At 39.7% G+C, this 20,782-nt stretch overlaps 1 protein-coding gene across 1 annotated transcript in view; it reads right to left on the bottom strand.

The window, feature by feature from the left end:
* The window catches only part of EP300 (EP300 lysine acetyltransferase), a 70,132-nt gene that overhangs the window by 30,761 nt on the left and 18,589 nt on the right, over nucleotides 1-20,782 (bottom strand). Inside the window, exons 3-10 of the mRNA XM_081082546.1 lie at nucleotides 13,003-13,179; nucleotides 11,395-11,656; nucleotides 10,442-10,555; nucleotides 8,914-9,159; nucleotides 6,935-7,028; nucleotides 6,223-6,360; nucleotides 4,063-4,180; nucleotides 3,223-3,397 (exon numbers count right to left, since the gene is read on the bottom strand). Coding sequence (XP_080938672.1) covers nucleotides 3,223-3,397; nucleotides 4,063-4,180; nucleotides 6,223-6,360; nucleotides 6,935-7,028; nucleotides 8,914-9,159; nucleotides 10,442-10,555; nucleotides 11,395-11,656; nucleotides 13,003-13,179 — 1,324 coding nt within the window. The remainder of the gene's footprint in view (nucleotides 1-3,222; nucleotides 3,398-4,062; nucleotides 4,181-6,222; nucleotides 6,361-6,934; nucleotides 7,029-8,913; nucleotides 9,160-10,441; nucleotides 10,556-11,394; nucleotides 11,657-13,002; nucleotides 13,180-20,782) is intronic.

The following is a 20,782-nucleotide window of genomic DNA, read 5'->3' as shown; positions in this document are numbered from 1 at the left end:
TGCACAGAGAAAATAATATTTCTATAGCCCTGGGGGGAAGGCAGAATGCTTGAAGTGAAACAGTTCTATCCCGTACACCCCCGACCCAGTGTTGTGTGCTCAAGCCTTCAGAATACTTGTGGCACACTGTGCTGTAAAGATAAACCCACCACATCAGACAACTCTCAAATTTTACTGTAACTTTTGTTCATTTAATAAAATGATCCCATAACTATGTGGCTTATTGCAACTCAAGTTACTAAATTCATAAGGACTTATCACTAATATTGCTCCTAATAAAACAATAATATAGTCAAACTGAAAACCGAAGAATGCTGAACACTGTCATATAATTTTATTTGCAACTGTGCAAGACTTGCAAAATTAATGTGTAACCTGTGTTCACTATATAAATATTTAGAAAACATAGCAAAAAGAGATAAACCTCTATTAATAGTTTTAATCTTCCACATTATGTATTCACATACACTTTATTAAAAAAAAAGTTTTCACTTAATATAAGAGGAACTTTTTCTCCTGTCAATAATATGCATGGGTACTCCAAGCTAAATGCTGGGGCACTTTTAGGATATTTCTGATGTTTCCACAGTATAAATTATGCTACCATGACTTCTGTGCAATTATACCATTATTAGAGGCCCAATGCATGAAATTCAAACAAGGGCCTTGGCCCCGGCCCCCGCCCACCGTGGCCACAGCCGGGGCCTCTGCCCTCGCCCCCTGCTTTGTCCGGAAGGGAGGATGATCGGAAGGACATCCGGTCTAATTAGCATAGTAACTTTTTATTAGTATAGATTGGTTGGAATTAAATTCCTAGAAATGGAGCAATTAGATTTCAGAGAATGAACCATTTAAATTCTTACCAACAGTACATATCTTAAGTTATGTTGTCACTAATGCCCATTTTAACCTTTAGAGATCCAAAAAGGTATGTACTGATTTTACTTATTCTTTAATTTCCTTTTCCTACTTTTCTTCACAAATGTTTCTTCGATTAGTATCTTCACTACTGAAAATACTTTCCTTGCCCTAGCTCAGTGGTCAGCAAACTGGCCCCTTGAGCGTGGCTCTTCCAGAAAATACCACGTGCGGGTGTGCACATACAGTGCGATTGAAACTTCGTGGCCCATACCACGGGGCCAAAGAGCTGCACGTGGCTTGTGAGGCGCGGTTTGCCGAACACTGCCCTAGCTGGTTTGGCTCAGTGGATAGAGTGTCAGCCTGTGGACTAAAGGGTCCCAGGTTCGATTCTAGTCAGGACACATGTTGGGGTTGCGGGCTCGATCCCCCTTAGTAGGGGGCTTGCAGGAGGCAGCCAATCAATGATTCTTTCTCATCATTGATGTTTCTCTCTATCTTACTTTCCTTTCCTCTCTGAAATCAATGGAAGGGAGGGAGGGAAGGAAGGGAGGGAGGGAGGAAGGGAGGAAGAGAGGAAGGGAGGAAGGGAGGAAGGGAGGAAGGGAGGGAGGGAGGGAGGGAGGGAGGGAGGGAGGAAAAATTTTCCTTGAACTCTAGCCAGGTTTGGCCCAGTGGACATAACATCGGCCTGTGGACCAAAAGGTCCCAGGTTCGATTCCAGTCAAGGAATCAGTTATAAGCTCCTCTCTGGCTCGTGCAGGAGGCAACCAATCGATGTGTTTTTCTCACATCAATATTTCTCTCTGTCTTTCCCTCTCTCTTCCGCTTTCTCTAAAAATCAATGGAAAAATATCCTCGGGTGAAAATTTTTAAAAAAAGAAAAAATTTTCCTTGGTTTGTCCATTATTAAGATTATGGTATCTTTTGTTGTTATTTTTTTCCTCAGAGCTTTCAGGTAACATTTGGTTTAGAGACCTTTCTCATTTCATTTTATGTTTTCTTCAGAATTCTATATTATACTTTTAGTTTTTTGTTTAAAGTTTAAAACTTTTAATTCTCTACTATTAATATCTGTGTATTGGGTATGGTAGGAATCTCCTTCTTAATCTTCTACAAAATGTCAGATTTAGTATAAGCTAAAAGTCAACATATATTTAGGACTACGTGCTTCTACTAACACGTGATCCTGCGTTGTACCATGCTGTCTTTAACACAGCGCTACAACTTAATATGTGACAGACAGTAAACGTGGCGCAAATTTCTAAAAAACTTAAGTGAATTCACCATACCCAAGTATCTCAAGTTTGTCCACCTGTCTCTGTAACTTAGTGATGCCCCTAGTTCACACCATTAGCACTAAAGGAGTCAACTCTAGTCTTGACTTTGTTTCTGAACATCTGTTCTTTACCTACTCAAAATATACCCACTCTCTCATTCGTCAGTGTACCTTGTGTACAACACTGTTTCTTCAGTCAGAAATGTCAGTGTTCTCAATTCTTTTCATATCATAAGCCAATGAGAAAACATACCTAGCGCGTGGCAGTTAACAAATGAGGTTGCTACAGGCCAGTGGCAACCAACAGTTCTCTACTTTACTATGTTGAGGCCTGAGAAGGATGAATTTTTAAATCCATCTATAAATCCACTAATGGCATGTAAGAGTTGGTACCTGCTGGCTCAGCTGGTGCTACCTATAGGTAGTAGGCTTATCCTGACTCAAGAAATACAGCGTTTTCCCTATCACAGCCTTTCTTCACATCATTTAAATAACCTATATTCTTTTTCACTGTTGTGTACCCTAACTCCACTGCTTGAAACCTACCAACCAGTCAATGAATGAATAAGGAAGTAAACAATCCTGGCTATCTGGTTCAATCATCAGGCTGTGAAGGCTGCTATAACCAGAACACAAAGTGTCAAGATGAATTTTAAATGATGCTTCTAAAAAATAGTTCTTAGACTTTGAACATATTGTGTCAACATAAATAACATGTGTGTGTTTAGGATGTATGAAAACTGGTGGGGCCTTTGAACCTGCTCAGTCTACATTTATTGGTTGCCTACCATGTACAAGTTAGTGAAAACCTGTGGGCTATTATTTCCTAAGTGTCACTATGAGAGAAGAGTATCTGGGGCTCTCAAATGATGCCAGATTATCAGGACATGTTAAGTACCATGCTCAGAAATCTTAAATGTGCTGCTCAGCTAATGTTTTTTACCAGAGGATAAATTTTCTTTGCATAGGCAAAAAATGCAAAGAAAACTAGAATAGCTGCATAAGCTAATGCAATTTAATCACTTTGGTGAGAAATCATTTATTACCAAATTTTCTCCAAATCAAATATAACAAAAAGCACTTACTAGAAGTCATTCCTGGTTGTGGTTGCCCCATGTTAGGCCCTGGATTCATGGAAACTGGCACCATGCCTGCAGCATTTGGTAGCATGTTTTGTTTCTGTAGTCTAGTCCTTCGTTTTTCTTCTAGTTCTTTCTGGATTTTATAGATCTTCTCAGCTAGCAGGTGGTAGTATTCCGCCTTTTTAAATTTTGGAAATAAAATGGAGATGAGGAAAAAAGAACTACCATTTGGCAACAGAAAAAATGAACTAAGAAGAGATTTTAGCTTCACTTAAGTAGGCAGAAACCAAAAGTGGGAAGAACCTAGTCTCCTTTCTTGGATCATTCCAAACATGAGCTCATTTTGGAATGATCATGTGAAAAGCAGCTTCACTATGAATCTATAAAGTAAGTATGACTTCTCAAAGTCGGTTTACAAAGTATGTGCTGGCAATTTACAGCACATGCAAAGACTGTGCTACATATTTTAAGAAGTGCCAATTTAGAGAAGAAAGTTCAAATGATTCAGAGAAACTGCAATACTACTTGACTAAGCAGCTGATTCACCATATTCTAGTGAAAATAGCACAGAGCTGGAAACAGCTCAACCACTTTCTAAGTTGACAGAAGGACAACCCAGATAAAGTGCCACATGAGTGGACTGTATTAGTAAGAGGAAAAATGTAAAAGTCTTGATGATGTACACTTTAAGAAAATTACTTTGTTATCTTGACTATGCACAGTGAGAATAAGACAGGACAGCTAAAGGTATCTTCTGAAGTACATATTACAAAGAGAAATAAATTAAGCAACCAGAACAGGGCCATTTCTGACTTTATATAAAAAAAAAAAATAGGTGCTCACTCGATTATTTGCAGATTCATACATGTCCCCTTCCACTTTCCGGGCATATGCAACTAGGTTTTCCATCCGTCTGTCTTTTAAAGCAGCAGGATCCGGAGTAGGAAATATGGCTTGAACACTAAGAATAGAGAATCCTAACACTGTTATATCACAAAGGCTTTTTGAACTCATCATAGAAATATACTAGTACAGTACTTTAAATTTTTTCATCTTTGTACAATGTACACACTGAATTAAATTTAAAAGTGAGGGGTGAGCCTGGTGGGTGTGGCTCAGTGGGTGAGCATCAACCTATGAATTAGGTCATGGTTTGATTCCCCGTCAGGCACGCGCTGGGCTCGATCTGTGTGGGGCGTGCAGGAGGCAGCCAAACAATGATTCTCTCTCATTACTAATGTTTCTCTCCCCCTTCCTCTCTGAAACCAATAAAACATTTAAAAATAAATAAAGGGAAGATGTGGAATGTGCTCTAATATAAAATACTGACCAAGATGAAATTGTCCTTTTGTGGTAAACAAAAGGTTTTCCTGATTTGAATAAAGAAATGACTCCATAAAAATACTCTGGCCCCTCTCTATGACTATAATTTGTAACAATTATACTGTACCATTTGCATAAAGGAAGTGAGGAAACCTGACCTTTGGTACAGTATCAATTAGCAACAGCCTTCAGATCCTTGTACTTTCCTAAATTTATTCAGCTTAGTAAATAAACCTAATCATCACTATGAAATCTTAAAATATAAAAAACTTGAAGTGGAGGGGTCAGAAATGCATCATAATTCTGCTAAAAGTCTCTTACTCTCTGGTCATTTCCTACAAAATGCTTGGCACTAGTATTCCTAAAAATTGATCAATGTGATTTCAAGCCACTAATTTTATCATTTGGCTATCTCATGTTCAGTTTAATAGTACTTGAAGAGCCAGAAGAGGAAGAAATAAGTGGAAGTTTAGACGAATACTTGAGTTAGTAAAAAAAAATAACATCAGCCAAAACCGGTTTGGCTCGGTGGATAGAGCGTCGGCCTGCGGACTGAAGGGTCCCAGGTTCGATTCCGGTCAAGGGCATGTACCTTGGTTGCGGGCACATCCCCAGTGGGGAGTGTGCAGGAGGCAGCTGGTCGATGTTTCTCTCTCATCGATGTTTCTAACTCTCTATCTCTCTCCCTTCCTCTCTGTAAAAAAATCAATAAAAATATATTTAAAAAAAAAAAATAACATCAAGTCAGATGACCAACCCCAAATAATTATCTCTGTTCATTAAATAAAAATGTGGATGGAATGAACAAAATCCCTCTTTTAAGTGAAGAAAAGAGAAAAAGGATTTATACAAAAATAAAAATGCTGTGTGCTGAAGTGTAAGTTCTGTAATCAGAGAGGTCTAGGCTCTATCTTTTTGATACTGGGTGCATTACATTTTCCCACTCTATCTGCCTTTCCCCTCTTTATTCTAACAAGTACTCTTAAAATAAGACAGTGTTTGTGAGGCAGAGTGCCTGAAATATATAAACTTTTCAACAAATAGTGTGAACTATTCCACAAATTATTGATATATACATATATATATATACACACACACACACACACACACACGCACGCACACACACACATACTATTGGAGGATCAGAAAAACATCCTACCAGATTTAACTTGTCAACATAATAAAAGCTTTACCAGGGATAACAAAAAATTGTTGCCACATTCTAATGAGCTGAGACCTAGTTTTTCTTTTAAAATTATGAATTTTGTAAAAGCAGTAACAATAAAGTGAATAATTTTTAATTAATATATTTATTACTGTCACTAGGCAGAATAGTTAAAGTTGAGATACTACTATTAATGTTTATTGCATGTAATATTATTATATTTAAGATCATTTTTCTTGAGTAATTGGTGTTTATTGCATGTAACATTATTATATTTACAATAATTTTTCTTGAGAAAAAAATAAAAAAATAAAGTTGAGATACTAACAAAGATGATGAAAAACTTGAGAAGCAGAAACTAAGAAGCAAGAATGCCACAGGAGCAGAAGTATATTAGCAACAACAGCCAGGCTAGAGAAAAATCAATAATATTCCTCTTGTGGTAAAGTGCCTGGCAGATTAGAAGCATACTGACATGGTAACTCTTTATGAATAAGACATGCCTACAATCTTACAGTTTGTGAACAAGATGATTTCGAAGATCCTGAGTAATATCTTCATGCCATTGTTTCCGAATTCCAGTACTGGATGGTTGAGCTGCTGTTGGCATAGGACCCAAGGAGGCCACACTGGCATTTTCACTCATCATTGGGCTTAAAAAGGAGAAATAGTTTCAGTGAAGAGGACAGGAGCGAGATCTCATTTAAGTAGAGTGGAAAGTGATGGGTCTAATACACTGTGACAGGTCTATCTATTACATAAAGAAGTCAGGGTGGGGTGGGGTGGGGTTGGATGGTATGGGGAGACAGTGTAAATGTGTTTGTGCTTCTGTGAGGGAAAGTGTTAACCCACAACATTTCATTGTGTGATGGGGAGGAAGACACCTAACTCTTGTATTGTAAGACTGTGTTGGCATTTTGACACAGATTATCCTAGGGAATTCGTTGGACAATGGACTAATTCTTAACAATGGGATAGAGCAAATTCATTTTTTAAGTAGCTGCACAGACTTGCAACTTCCTACAGGAAGTATATGGGAAGTTGTAGGTTACCCCAAATAATTAATACGATTTCAAATATGTTATAGAAAGCCTAAAAGTATGGTCTCAAATATCATATTTGTCTTTATACATTAAGAATATCTTCAAATCTAAGAAACTAAGAAAACTGTAAGAAATTCTAACATGTTTAGAAAACAACACAGACCACATCCAAAATAAAACTTACTTTTGAGAATTTATGGCTGAATGCAACATCGAGTCAGAAAGAAGATTTGATGTTTGAACGCCTACACCTCCATTTACTCCCATAGGACTAGCATCTAGGTTAAAACAAAAAAAAAGATATAATATTTTAAATACCAGTAATAACAGCAGCAAAACACCAAAAAAGAAGGAAAAGTTATAAAAGTGTTGAAGAAATTATCACAAGAAATTTTTATACTGACTGTGACCTCCTGGTTCATAGGTCGACGGTCAACCACTGAGCACACCAGCTGGGCACTAAAAATTCTTTACAGAATAAGTGAATTCAATAGGAACTAGAAGATTGAGAATGTGATTGTGGAAGTTTTACAGTAAAAATCTCTAATTTGGGGCTCTAGAGGGGATTCCTTCTTCCCCTCCCTGATACAGAATCTTGATAACCTGACACATAATAGAGATTCTGTATTTTTGTTTATTTAATCACTTACATGCCCATCCAGACTAGAAATGTTACAAAGTAAAGAACATGTCCCTATGGTATGTTTTTTCAGCACAAATCACATCTGAATGAATGTTGCTTATTCAATTATCCAAATGCTCTTGTCAATCACAGGTACCTAAAATTTTTAACTCTGAGAATATTCCAGCATTACAGTCAGTTCTGCCACAGAGACACACTTGTAATATCAAGTTGTTATGGTGAATATAGCTTCCCCATGGAAGCATCAGTATAAATGTTAACTTTGGTGTTTCATCCTCCCCAGTACTACACACCTCAGATAAAGATACTATGACACAGACCCATAAACATAAATACTTTCTCTAAAAATCCAACAGCTTGGAAGCATAAAATAGAGATATCTACTAAATAAATGAGATACAAACTTTTATTTATTTATTTTTAAAAATATATTTTATTGATTTCAGAGAAGAAGGGAAAGGGAGAGATAGAAACATCAATGACGAGAATCATTGATTGGCTGCCTCCCGCACGCCCCCTACTGGGAATCGAGCCTGCAACCTGGGCATGTGCCCTTGACTGGAATTGAACCCAGGACCCTTCAGTCCGCAGGCTGACATTCTATACACTGAGCCAAACTAGCTAGGGCAAGATACAAAGCTTTTAGAAGAGGGTGCAAAACTCGGGAAGTTTTTGATGGTAATAGTTCCAGAATTTCCATAAAGTAGATGAAAATTAGTTCATACCAAATGGAGTAATTAAAATATAAACTGTACATTACATGACATTAGTGAACAAATGTTGGTCCAAATGAAAATTTAGGAGAAAATGTACTCAGAAAGAAGTCACCAAAATACTACTTTGTACCTTAAACCTGCAATGACTATTAAGAACCCAGAATATATATTATTTTTTAAATATTTTTATTGATTTTAGAAAGAGAGGAAGGAGGGAGACAGAGTAACATCTATCAGCTGCCTCACACTGGGGATCAAGCACAACCTGGGCATGTGCTCTGACCAGGAACTGAACCATAACCTCCTGGTTCATAGTTCGACAGTGTTTGGGCAATAAAAATATATTTAAAAAAATAAAGTAAAATAACAACAGAAGACAAAGAAACAAAAAACCTGGAAATCCAAATATCCATCTGTTAGAGATTGTTTTATACAATGAAGCACTATGCAACCACTAAAAAGGACATACTGAGTACAAAAAATGAAAGATGGCAAGTTTGTGTTAAATAAATTATCTTATAGAATAACACATGGGATTCTATTCTAGAAATTAAAGATACACATGCATAAAAGGATTTAGAAGGATATAAACCAGTAGCAGTTGCCTCTGGTATGTGGATTACAAGGCAACTACAATCTTTAAAAAAAAAATTACTTCAAAAATTAAACATGTGACAAAAAAATTGAGAGTGGGAGAAACAGGTACATACACATATAGTAAATAATCTAAGGAGTTAATCCTATATATTACATGGCAATTACAGACACAACATCACATTTTTCACTAGGAGGACACAAACTTACTCATGTTGCTCATGGGCCGCATGCCTTGGGGAGACTGCCCCGACTGCTGATTCTGCTGGTTCTTTGCTTGTACCTGGGCCTGTGTCGGCATTTGATTTACTTGATAGGGTAGTCCAAGGGCTGCATAGGCTCTTTCTATAGAGCTGGGGTCAATCTGACTAACAGTACTTAGGCTGGGTGTAGACTGTTGACCCACACCTAGAGAACTAGTATTTCCAAGTCCAACTGGTGTTCCAGTCAGAATTGCTATAGAAAGAAAAAGAATTACAATATTAAAGATGGTTTTTTTTTTAAAAAAAAGGACTAACATGTTTAAATGACTTTTAAAACCGTAAAATCATTGTTTTGTGAAACATCTCAGTACATGCATCTTTCCTCCATTATTTCCCTGGAAAAAATTTCTAGATGGAGAACTGACTTGTCAAAGGAGTTCATTGGCATGAAAAGGCTTTTGATCCAAAATACCCAAAATCCTTCCTGAAAGCTGTATTAATGTCCCAGCAACAGTGTAGGAAGCCCTCAGAGCCAAACCAACGCCAACACTAGGGAGCACTGCTTCTGCTGATGTGATGGGAGAGATGGTACTTCATTTCTTACTTTACAGTGAACTTTTTGGTATTTCCTCTCGCTAGTGAATTGTCCGTTTCCTAGTCTAAATTTTCTACTGGGCTACTTATGATTTCTTCATTAATTTATGAAGTTTAATTTCTTTTACACATGCTCTGTATGTATCTCTGAATTTGTCTTTCAATCCTAAATGCTTAATGGTTTGTTTCTAGTGTGGAGATGTGGTAGCTGAACTTCTATCTGTCTACTCTTGACTTGCCTTTTCTCTATGAAAAGCATATCATCGCTTCAGGTTTCTAAAAAAATTCCATTTTTTCACTCTTTTTAAATAATTTCAAATTATCTAAATATTTAGATCATAGATATAGAGGAATGATTTGCCCAATGTTAAAGCGTTAATCTTTTACATTTTCATGAATTTAAAAATTTAAAAATGGAACATAAATTCACCCATCATTTTTGTTTCAATGTTTTTATTGATTTTTAGAGAGGAAGGGTGATAGACAGAAAAATCGATGAGAGACAAACATCATCGATCAGCTGCCTCCTGCACGTCCCCTTTTGGGGATTGAGCCTCAACCCAGGCATGGCCCTGATTGGTAATCAAAGGGTGACCTCTTGGTTCCTGGGTCAATGCTAACTACTGAGCCTCACCACACCAGCCAGGCCAGCCATCATTTTTCATAAAAAATGATTAAGTTTCTGGATCTTATTTTAGGTAATAAACAGTTCAATTCTAACTTTATTAATATGAAGTTAATGAAAACTGAAAACAACTAGGCAGCTAAAGGAACTTCACATAATCAAATACTCTAAATCCCACCAAATTGTATGAAGAGTGTCTAGGAATACTTTTGGTATAAAAGATTTAATTGCTTTCTATCTCTCTCCCCCTCTCCCTTCCTCTCTGAAATCAATAAAGAAATATATTAAAAAAAAAATAAAAGATTTAATCGCTTACACTGCTGATTTCTCTTATCCCCCGCATTTTTCAGGGGGAGACACACAGGACAGTCATGCCTCGTACAGTTCTTCCAGTGGGAGATGATTTGTCGAGAAGATGCACAGTGGGCCACTAAAAAAAAGAAAAAACTTTTTTTCAAGTGCAGGTTACATCTTTACATTAGTATCAGCTAACTTATTGACTACTTAACAAGTGCCACAGATGTTATTAACTGATTTCATCTTTATAACAGTCCTACAGGGTAGCTATCAGTACTCACATTTCATCGTTAAGAAAGCAGGCAAAAAGTGGGTAATGTGCACAATGTCAGAGAGTACCCAAAATGGGATTCAATCTCAAGCAGTCTCGCTCCACAGCCCATATTAAAAAACACACTTTTTTTAAATCCTCACTCAAGGATATGTTTTTTTGAAAAATTGATTTTTAGAGAGAAGGGAAAGGGGTGGGAGGGAGGGAGGAAGAAATACCGGTGAGTTGTCTCCATTGTGCACCCTGACAGGGGAAGGAACCCACAACCTAGGTATGTGCCCTGACCAGGAATCAAACTTGCAACCTTTTGGTGTAGGGCAGTCGCTCGGCAAGGGCCAGGCCCCATACTTTTCATCATCAAGCTGTTCAGTGTACTTTAGTCTATAAAAGTAGATTTCTAATGATTCCACAAATACATAAATTATATTATGTCAGTTAGCAAACCCTCTATATTTTAGGTATACTATGCTGGGCAAATCAAAGTCAATAAGTATCAACACAAAAAAGAAGTCCTTTAAAACTTTCCTCTCCTACCAGATCCCTAGATACTCACTTACAAAATGATACTGTATTTTAGAATATCCTACTACATAGAGGAAGACATCAGTAAAGGAGCCTCAGAACAGTTGACCATTATTGTCTCTCTTCTCTCTGATATAAGTATTACTTGCTGAGCACACAAACCCTCTGAGAACACTCACCTTGGCAGGACTTGCCTGACTGGCAATGTGTCATATGGTTGAGGACGTTCTTCATTGTGCGACAGTGGGGAAGATTGCACTGCCTCACCTCCCCGTTAGCCTGCTCCCGGCGCTGGCACTTGTGAGCGTGCAGGAGGAGAACAAGCTGCTGCTGGATGAGTTTGCGCTTCTCCGGATCAGCCGTGTGGGCTCCAGAGCCCATCCCTTGGGCTACTGGAGTCACAAGGCCTGGCTGCTGGACCTGAGGGGCCTGCTGTTGGCCCTAAGGGAGAAAACCATAAAGATACACTTAGTGTTCGGTGTTACAATGTGCTATCTCTTTAATAAATACAAACCTGGACATTTTCAATTAAAACCTTTAAGGACAGTCTACTATAAGCCAGACTCCATTTTTTGATACAGGAGATTCCAAAATAAATGGTCCTACCATTGAGAAGTTCAACTTAGTAAGAAAACAAAATACTGTATTACCAAATGACATAATCAAAGAATGTATAACATAGAGGGGAAGAAAGAGAAGGACATGGTAAACTCCAGGGGAACAGGGAAAAGCAAGGCATCTATAGTGAGGAGCATGTCCAAGTAAGGTTTTGAAGAACAAAGGAGCCCTAACCCGTTTGGCTCAGTGGATAGAGCGTCGGCCTGCGGACTCAAGGGTCCCAGGTTCGAGTCCCGTCAAGGGCATGTATCTTGGTTGCGGGCACATCCCCAATGGGGAGTGTGCAGGAGGCAGCTGATTGATGTTTCTCCCTCATCGATGTTTCTAACTCTGTATCCCTCCTCCTTCCTCTCTGTAAAAAATCAATAAACTATATTAAAAAAAAAAGAACAAAGGAGCTTCTTAAGAAGCATCTAGGCAGCTTAAAAATTAGCTTTAAATATTCTGGAAGAAATTGGTGTGTTTTTTTCTCCCCAATAAAAAGGCAAACATTTCTGGGGACAGAGATGCCATGTTTTAGTCATCCTTTTATCGTCACTGCCTCACTTCCTAGAGTATCAAATATAGGCGGCATTCAATAAATACATGACACAAAGCAAAAAAAAAACTAAAAAAATCTGAGAAAAAGTATTCCTATAGGACAATTTTTTTCCAAAAAGTGAATGTGGACAACTTGACACAGTTACAACTAGAAATAGTTTTACTTCAGAAAAAGAGCAGCGTTAAAAGTGTTAGAAATTTTTCTCATTAAAAAAAAAAATAAAAAAATCAATGTTTAAAACAATGCATAACTTTAAGAGGGATGTTCCTTTTGTGTAGTAGTATTAGATTCAAATCAGCAGATATGTTCACTGGGAGTTGGAATCCTTTGCCAGAGATCTTTCCCAGGGAGAATGGTTCCACTTTCCTATCCTACAGACATGCTCACAAGAGAAGCTTATAGCAAACCTCCAAAACTTTCACTAGAGCAACCCTACTTACTCCTATTTGGACCTGCACCCTTACTGTTCACAAGTGACAAAAAAACCATGAGAAGGAGGGTACAAGTCTCCTCAATCACAGGGTCAGTGATTGTAGTGTGTACATAGAAGGGATGAAAGAAAGTTTAACATAATTCTTTTGTTAAAATGCCAATTTGAAGACAAATTTGTAAATAGATTGCTACCCACCATGTTGGGCATTCCTCCACCAGGAACTGCTTTTTTGTCCATTGCAAATGGAGATAAGCTATTTGGCAGTACAGGCTTTGTCTGAATTTGGAGACCAAGGCCACTGGTTCCAATCTGTTGTCCAGAATTCTGAGTGTACGGTGAACCATAAGGATTAGGGTTGTTCATCATTCCCATCTAAGAACAAGAAACAGAAAAAAATTAAATCTTATTCCCCATCCTAACAGTAAAAGCCCAGCAACAGAATGGCAGAACGACCAGAATGACTGGTTGACCAGTCACTATGACGCGCACTGACCACCAGGGGCAGCGCTGCTCGACTAACAGGGATGAGCGGTTCGCAGGCCACGCAGCGCAGCCACCACTGCCGCCGGCTGCAGAGACAACCCTGGAGGCTGATTCGTGGCCACCATGGGGCTGAGGCCTACTCCATTGCCTCTCAGTTCTATTGTCCCTGGGTCTGGCCCCAACCGGGTCCCCTGGATAGGTGAGTGCTCCAGTTCCGCGGAACCACTCAGAGGGTGGGTCCATAGCTGCTCGGCTGACTGGGATGAGGCTGACTGGGATGAGCGGCGCTCCCACAGTGGACCAATCCCCAGAGTCCATGTCCCCCACCAGTTTACGAATCCCGTGCACTAGGCCTCTAGTATTAATAGAACATTAATAGACCCTTTTATTTGTCAATTCCTAAATAACAAAGAAAAATATAAAAGATACCCTCTGCATATATGAACACATTGTAGAAGTATGCTCAAGAAAATAACAATTAAGATTTAAGATCCTAAGTTACAGTAAATTTACAGGGCTATCTTCTGTAAATATTTGAGATAAATGCACTTTATAAAAACTTACAAACTTTTTTGTTTAGCTATACCTGCTAAGCAAGGTTTATCATTCATCTCCACTTTTAATGCATTAAATGCACTTTCATTTAATGTACAAACTATGGGGCTTAATGAATTCAACTCAGTAACTTGCCTAATCCCTAAACATATTAAGAGTTTAATATGTTGCCGAACCGGTTTGGCTCAATGGATAGAGCGTCGGCCTGCGGACTGAAGGGTCCCAGGTTCGATTCCGGTCAAGGGCATGTACCTTGTTTGCAGGCACATGCCCACTGGGGGGCGTGCAGGAGGCAGCTGATCGACCTCTCTCATCGATGTTTCTAACTCTCTATCCCTCTCCCTTCTTCTCTGTGGAAAATCAATAAAATATATTAAAAAAAAAAAAGAGTTTAATATGTCAAAACATTTGAATGTTTATTCCAGGCATTTTGTTTATATAAGGTAGAAGACTGATAGATCGGGGGATGTGTCCTTTTTTATTTAGGAACATGATGGCAGAGCGATTTCAACTTTTTGAATCCGAATCCTTTATACAAAGCATGTAAACTTAAGAGTCCACACACTTCTTGCTCTCTTAAACCTAGCTTCTTTATTCATTAAATTACCTACTTGGTACTTAAAAGTAATTTGATTTTCTTTGCAGCCTTTATGTACTTTAAAAAGTAGCTGTTGCCCTGACCGGTTTGGCTCAGTGGATAGAGCATCGGCCTAAGGACTGAAGGGTCCCGGGTTCGATTCCAGTCAAGGGCATGTGCCTTGGTTGCAGGCACATCTCCAGTAGGGGGTGTGCAGGAGGCAGCTGATGGATGTTTCTCTCTCATCGATGTTTCTAACTCTCTAACTCTCTCCCTTCCTCTCTGTAAAAAAAAAATCAATAAAATACATAAAAAAAAAAAAAAGTAGTAGTCTCCCCTCACCCCTCGCCACCCCCTCCCCAGGTCCTGTGTTTATGTAAGTCCATCTGGAGCCATCATACTGTATAATAATTACTTGAAACAGAGTATTAATTATTCAAAGAGCCAAATGTTTTGGTGATAATGCAAGCAACTTACAATTCTATTCTTCCATAGAAATTCCCACCATAAGCCAATCATTGCCTACTAGAAACATACAGCAAGCACTCAGTAGAAACTAAAGACACTACAGATACTGTCCAATTAAAAGGAGTCATACCAGATTTTTATTCTCCTCAGTCAGATCCAATTCTATCAGAGGGTCCTTCAAATTCTACCTCTACACCACTACGCCCAAATCCTTCCCATATATCCATGCCCACTGTCACTGTCTTAATTCAAACCCCTCATCGCAGCCTATGGAGGCTGTGTCCAGCAGGTTTTCTTGCCTTCTGTCCTCACTTACTCAATTCGCAAGGGGGAAAAAATCATGGTATACCAGAGCCTTCATGGTGTGCCTGAGGCCTGACTATTTCTCCATGGTATCCTATAACTTGCAAATCTGAGGGCATCATGCTTCTTAAATCTCCAGTATTTGCCTTAAGCTTTTCCTTTTCCCTAAAACTAGGCAGTGGCATATCTTCCTTTCCTATTTAACTCCTGAATTCTAACCTATAAAAGAAATAAAATAGTCAAGTTCACAAAGAGGCAGTCCAATTTTCACTTTTTGGTTGCTTAGTCAGTTGGTACAACTATCATTAGGAAGCAGCTACATATTCTACTCATCCAAAAGTTACCATCTATGTGAAGCATCTGCTTATTGTCCTAAACAGCTAAAGAGCTCTCTTTCTATCTTGATACAAATGTTCATGACTTTATTTATAATACAATACAGGTGACAAAATAATTTGTTAAAATGTATGCCTCTATTCCCAGAAAATGCACAAAAGGGAAAGAACCTTATTTTATCTTTATAGCACCACCACCATAATCTGATTGACAACAGAGCTTGTTAACTCAGGAAAACAAATTATAAAAGGCATAAAATAAATGGCATAAACCTCCGTAAATAAAATTCAGTTTTTAAAATCATATGCAATATCTATACTCTGCAAAATTATAAGAATATGACATATTTATCAGTTCAAAGGTTTGCCTTTAATGGAAAGGCAAAATAATAAAGAAAAAAATGTAAGCACATTCATATTTTCCAGATGAGATTGGAGCCTAGGAGTTAAGTAACTTGCCTAGTGCTCTAATGATGAAAGGGAAGTGGCATGGTTTGGGTGAAAGCATAAAAGAATGGGGTGGGGGTGGGGGGGTGGGAAGAGGGGTAAGAGATCAACCAAAGGACTTGCATATAAGCATAACCAATGGACACTGACAGTAGGGGATGAAGGCCTGTGCTAAGGGGCGGGAGCAGGCTGGGAGAGGTCAAAGGGGGTAAAAAGGAAACATATGTAATACTTTCAATAATAAAGAATTAAAAAAAAAAAAAGAATGGGGCAGACTAATGGAAAAGCATCCAAAGTAAAAAACTTGCTGATTTGGTCTCCAATAATTGGAATTTCCTAAGTGTATCTGGCCAGTAAGATTATAAGGACAATCAGATACAGAAATATGCTTCAATGCAAGTTTAGGTTCCTTTTGGTAGTTTCAAATGTGGCTGCAAGTACTGCTGCTGCTACATATGCTTTTAAAGTACTAATATTTATACTAATACTAGAGACCTGGTGCATGGATTCCCTCAGCCTGGCCTGCGCCCTCTCACAATCCAGGACCCCCCCACCCCACCGCCTGGGATGTAGCAGTGAACCAAGCAGCCAGGGAGGAGCCCGAATCAGGCCGCACCACTTGCTCACCCTGGCCTGCTGCGCCTGCCGTGAGCAGGGCTTTTGGATGAGCGGCGCTCCTCCCCCTCTGGGGAGCGCACTGACCACCAGGGAGCAGCTCCTGTGTTGAGTGCCTGCCCCCTGGTGGTCAGTGTGCATCAAAGCGACTGGTTGGTCGTTCTGTCGTAATGGTCACTTAGGCTTTTATATATAGATAGACAGTTCCAATAATATGCACACCTACACCTGGGGGAGTTATATTTCGCTTAATTGTGTTTGCTATTAGCATGGAAATTTGTGCTCGACATAAAATGAAAGCCATTCTATCACAGAACCTGCATGACAGGCCATAAAACACCAACAGATAATAAGTTATGCTTTTAAGTACCCATTATTTACATAAATAAAATGCAGAGGCTTTATAAGCTGCCTTAATGTCTCTTGTTAGTAAGCATAATGTCTGTCTTCATTCAAATACTACATCCCAGCAGAATCTGGTCCTTCATATAGTCACTTTCTTGCCTACCTATACTAACAAAGTTTCAATTAGTTCCTTGAATTACTTATTTCCTCAATCACAATGCATTACCTAGAAACTCCAAGTTTACTCTCTAGCAGACTGATCTCAAATATACTGACTGCTAGTCAGTTGATAGTATTCATTCCCCACACTTTTGGTCACTCAGACCAACAGACTCAGGCTTTAGTTTTACAGTCTCCTTTAGAGTTCCTCAGCCCCTGTTAGAAAGTAACCCCAGACCCAACTACTCCCTCACCAAATATAATTGGAAGGGAATATACTGTATTTAATTTCTGCTACACTGTAATGATATGCTCTTGTTCCCTTCTCTATAGTGAACATGATCAGATGACCAACTACCCATCACCTACCTAGACCACAGCAATACAGATAACCACCTAAACTGAAAAGGCAAATGACCAGGAAATCACAAACAGTTCTAGGAAGCTAAAACAGAAAGGACATGCAGGGGGTTAGTTTTTTTTTTCTTTTTAAAAAAAATGTATTTTATTGATTTTTTTTTACAGAGAGGAAGGGAGAGGGATAGACAGAAACATCGATGAGAGAGGAACATCGATCAGCTGCCTCCTGCACACTCCCTACTGGGGATGTGCCTGCAACCAAGGTACATGCCCTTGGCCGGAATCGAACCTGGGACCCTTCAGTCTGCAGGCCGACGCTCTATCCACGGAGCCAAACCGGTTAGGGCTATTTTTTCTTTCTTTAAAAATAATTTGAGCCCGGCCAGTATGGCTTAGTGGTTGAGTGTCACCTTAATCACAATAAGCTATTTCATAGACAGATTTACTTTGTATTTATTTCTACAAAAACCAAAAACTAAAAACTCCAGAATATTAATGAACACTTTTAAAATAATCCTTAGTTCCAAAGAAAGTAAACTTTCCTTCAAAAGTAGGTATTAACACACTGAAGTCTCTCCTAGTAGCATCTTCCACGTCCTCTAGTCCAGTGGTCGGCAAACTGCGGCTCGCGAGCCACACGCGGCTTTGGCCCCTTGAGTGTGGCTCTTCCACAAAATACCGACTTCGGCGCACGGGCCACGAAGTTTCAATCGCACTGTACGTGTGTGCCCGCACGTGGTATTTTGTGGAAGAGCCACACTCAAGGGGCCAAAGAGCCGCATGTGGCTCACGAGCTGCAGTTGCCGACCACGGCTCTAGTCAATTGCTGTTCATGTGGTACATCGATTTATTCTCCATTATAGCTGACAGCTGCCCTTCTAAAAGACTGTAGCTTAACCATATGATGTAGTTTTGATTTCTTTCCTACCCCATAAAAATGTTTTAAATCATCACGAATGGCAACTACAATAATACTGAGCACTTCCTCCTCCTCCTCCTCCTCCTCCTACTGCACTAATAAAGAGCTTATTTTATCAATTCATTTAGTTCTTCAACAGTTCTGAGGTGGTCTGCACCTCACTGACGATTCACGTTCTACAGATGAGACAACGGAGGCACGGCAGGCTGCTATGTAAGCGGATGGTCCACGTTTCACCCAGGTAGTGTAGCTCCACAGTCCACACCATTCATTATGATGTTTGTGTGAGTTAACTTCATTTCTTCTTTCATACACAAAGGACAGCTATTTACAAAAATAATTTTCAAATTTGTAAATTTCTGTTGTCACCAGCATTTTTTAGGAGGCAGATATAATATCTTGTGAAATGATTTAACCAAGAAGCTTCACAAAATGCAGCTCAATTTAGAGGAGGATGTGGGGTAGCCCATATCCTTCAGGTAGTATGGTTCAAAATCTGGGCACTCATTTAAAACAAGGAAATATATGTATTCTTTTAATCCTCACCTGAGGATATTTTCTCCATTGATTTTGAGACAGAATGGAAAGCAGGGAGGGACGGAGGGAGGAAGGCAAAGATATATATATACACACTAGAGACCCGGTGCACAAATTCATGCAGCAGTGGGTCCCTCGGCCTGGCCTGTGAAATCAGGCCGAAACCGTCTCTCTGACATCCCGAGGGGTCCTGGATTATGAGAGGGCACAGGCCTGGCCAAGGGATCCCACCGGTGCAGGACTGGGGCCAGGGAGGGACAGGGGAGGTTGGCCAGCTGGGGAGGGATCGCGGGAGGGCTCTAGGGCATGTCTGGCACATCTCACTCAGTCTCGCTCAGTCCCAATCGGTCAGACCCCAGCAGCAAGCTAACCTACTGGTTGGAGCGTCTGCCCCCTGGTGTTCAGTGCACATCATAGCAACTGGTCGACTGCCCCCTTGTGATCAGTGTACATCATAGCAAGTGGCTGAGTGGCCTTAGCATATCATTAGCATATTACGCTTTGATTGGTTGAATGGACAACCAGACACTGAGCGTATTAGGCTTTTATTTAATTTACTTATATATATATATATATATACACACATATATATACATATATATATATATATATATATATATAGCGCCTAATATGCAAATTGTCCCCTCAGGAGTTTGGGAGACTGGGAGTTCGATCACTCGCTATGACATGCACTGACCACCAGGGGGCAGTGCGGAACATGGCAGGCAACCAGCGGTGGTGGCAGGGCACTGAAGGAGTGGGGGAAGGAGGAGGCGGGGAGGCAGGGTACCTGATTAGCCCTGATCGCTGGCCAGGCCTAGGGACCCTACCCATGCACACATTTTGTGCACTGGGCCTCTAGTGTGTGTGTGTGTGTGTGTGTGTGTGTTTGTGTAATACACACACAGAGCGAGAGAGTGCACGCGAGAGAGATGCACATCAATGTGAAAGAAGCACGTCGATTGGCTGCATCCCATACGTGCCCAGACCAGGGCCAGGGCTCCAACCTGCAACCAAGGTATGTGCCCTTGACTGGGAATTGAACCCAAGATACTTCAGACCTTGGGCCGACTCTCTAACCACTGAGCAACTGGCCAAGGCTGAAATAAGGAAATATTTTAATAATGAAGTTTTTATATTTGGATCCCTCCTTCCTGTGAAATTAAAGCTCCATAAGGACAGGGAATTTTGTCTGTTTTATTCATTGTATACACCCAGTTCCTCAAACAATGGCGATGCAAGAAATCTATGATTTTGCCCTGGTCAGTGTGGCTCAGTTAAATGTCATCCCATGCACCAAAAGTCGAAGGATTCAATTCACGGTCAGGGCCATGCCCAGGTTCTGGGCTTAATACCTGCTAGGGAGTGTGCAGGAGGCAGCCGATCAGTATTTCCCTTTCTCTCCCTCTCCCTTCCTCTCTCTCCAAATATCGATTTTTAAAATCTTTTAAAAAAGGAAAAAGAAATCTGTGATTTAGATTATAAATACAACGGTGCCCAACTCCCAACTGAGGCATTCTCCCCATGAGCCTTACCCTTACTTTATTTTTCATAGCACTTACCTGGAATACTATACATTTACATCTTATGTGAACACTATAAAGTAAGTTCCATGAAATAAGTTTATTCACTGCTCTATCTTCAGCACCAAAGCTGGTACTCGATAAATATCTGATCAATCAGTGAAGATTTACTGTCTGTCATCCCTCTTCTCCCCACTGGAATGTAAGTATCAGGAAGGCAGGGACTCTTCACAACTATGTTCCTAGAACCTAGAAGAGGTGCCTAATAAATATTTTACCTCTTGTTTCTGGTTTTCACTCCAAATATGCTAGGTAAACTACATCAACACAGCAACATAAAAGTGCCAGC

Source organism: Myotis nattereri, assembly GCF_964212035.1.
Source record: "Myotis nattereri genome assembly, chromosome: 2".
Lineage (NCBI taxonomy): Eukaryota > Metazoa > Chordata > Mammalia > Chiroptera > Vespertilionidae > Myotis > Myotis nattereri.
The sequence above is the reverse complement of the archived record's forward strand: the minus strand, read 5'-3'. Positions and strand labels throughout refer to the sequence as shown.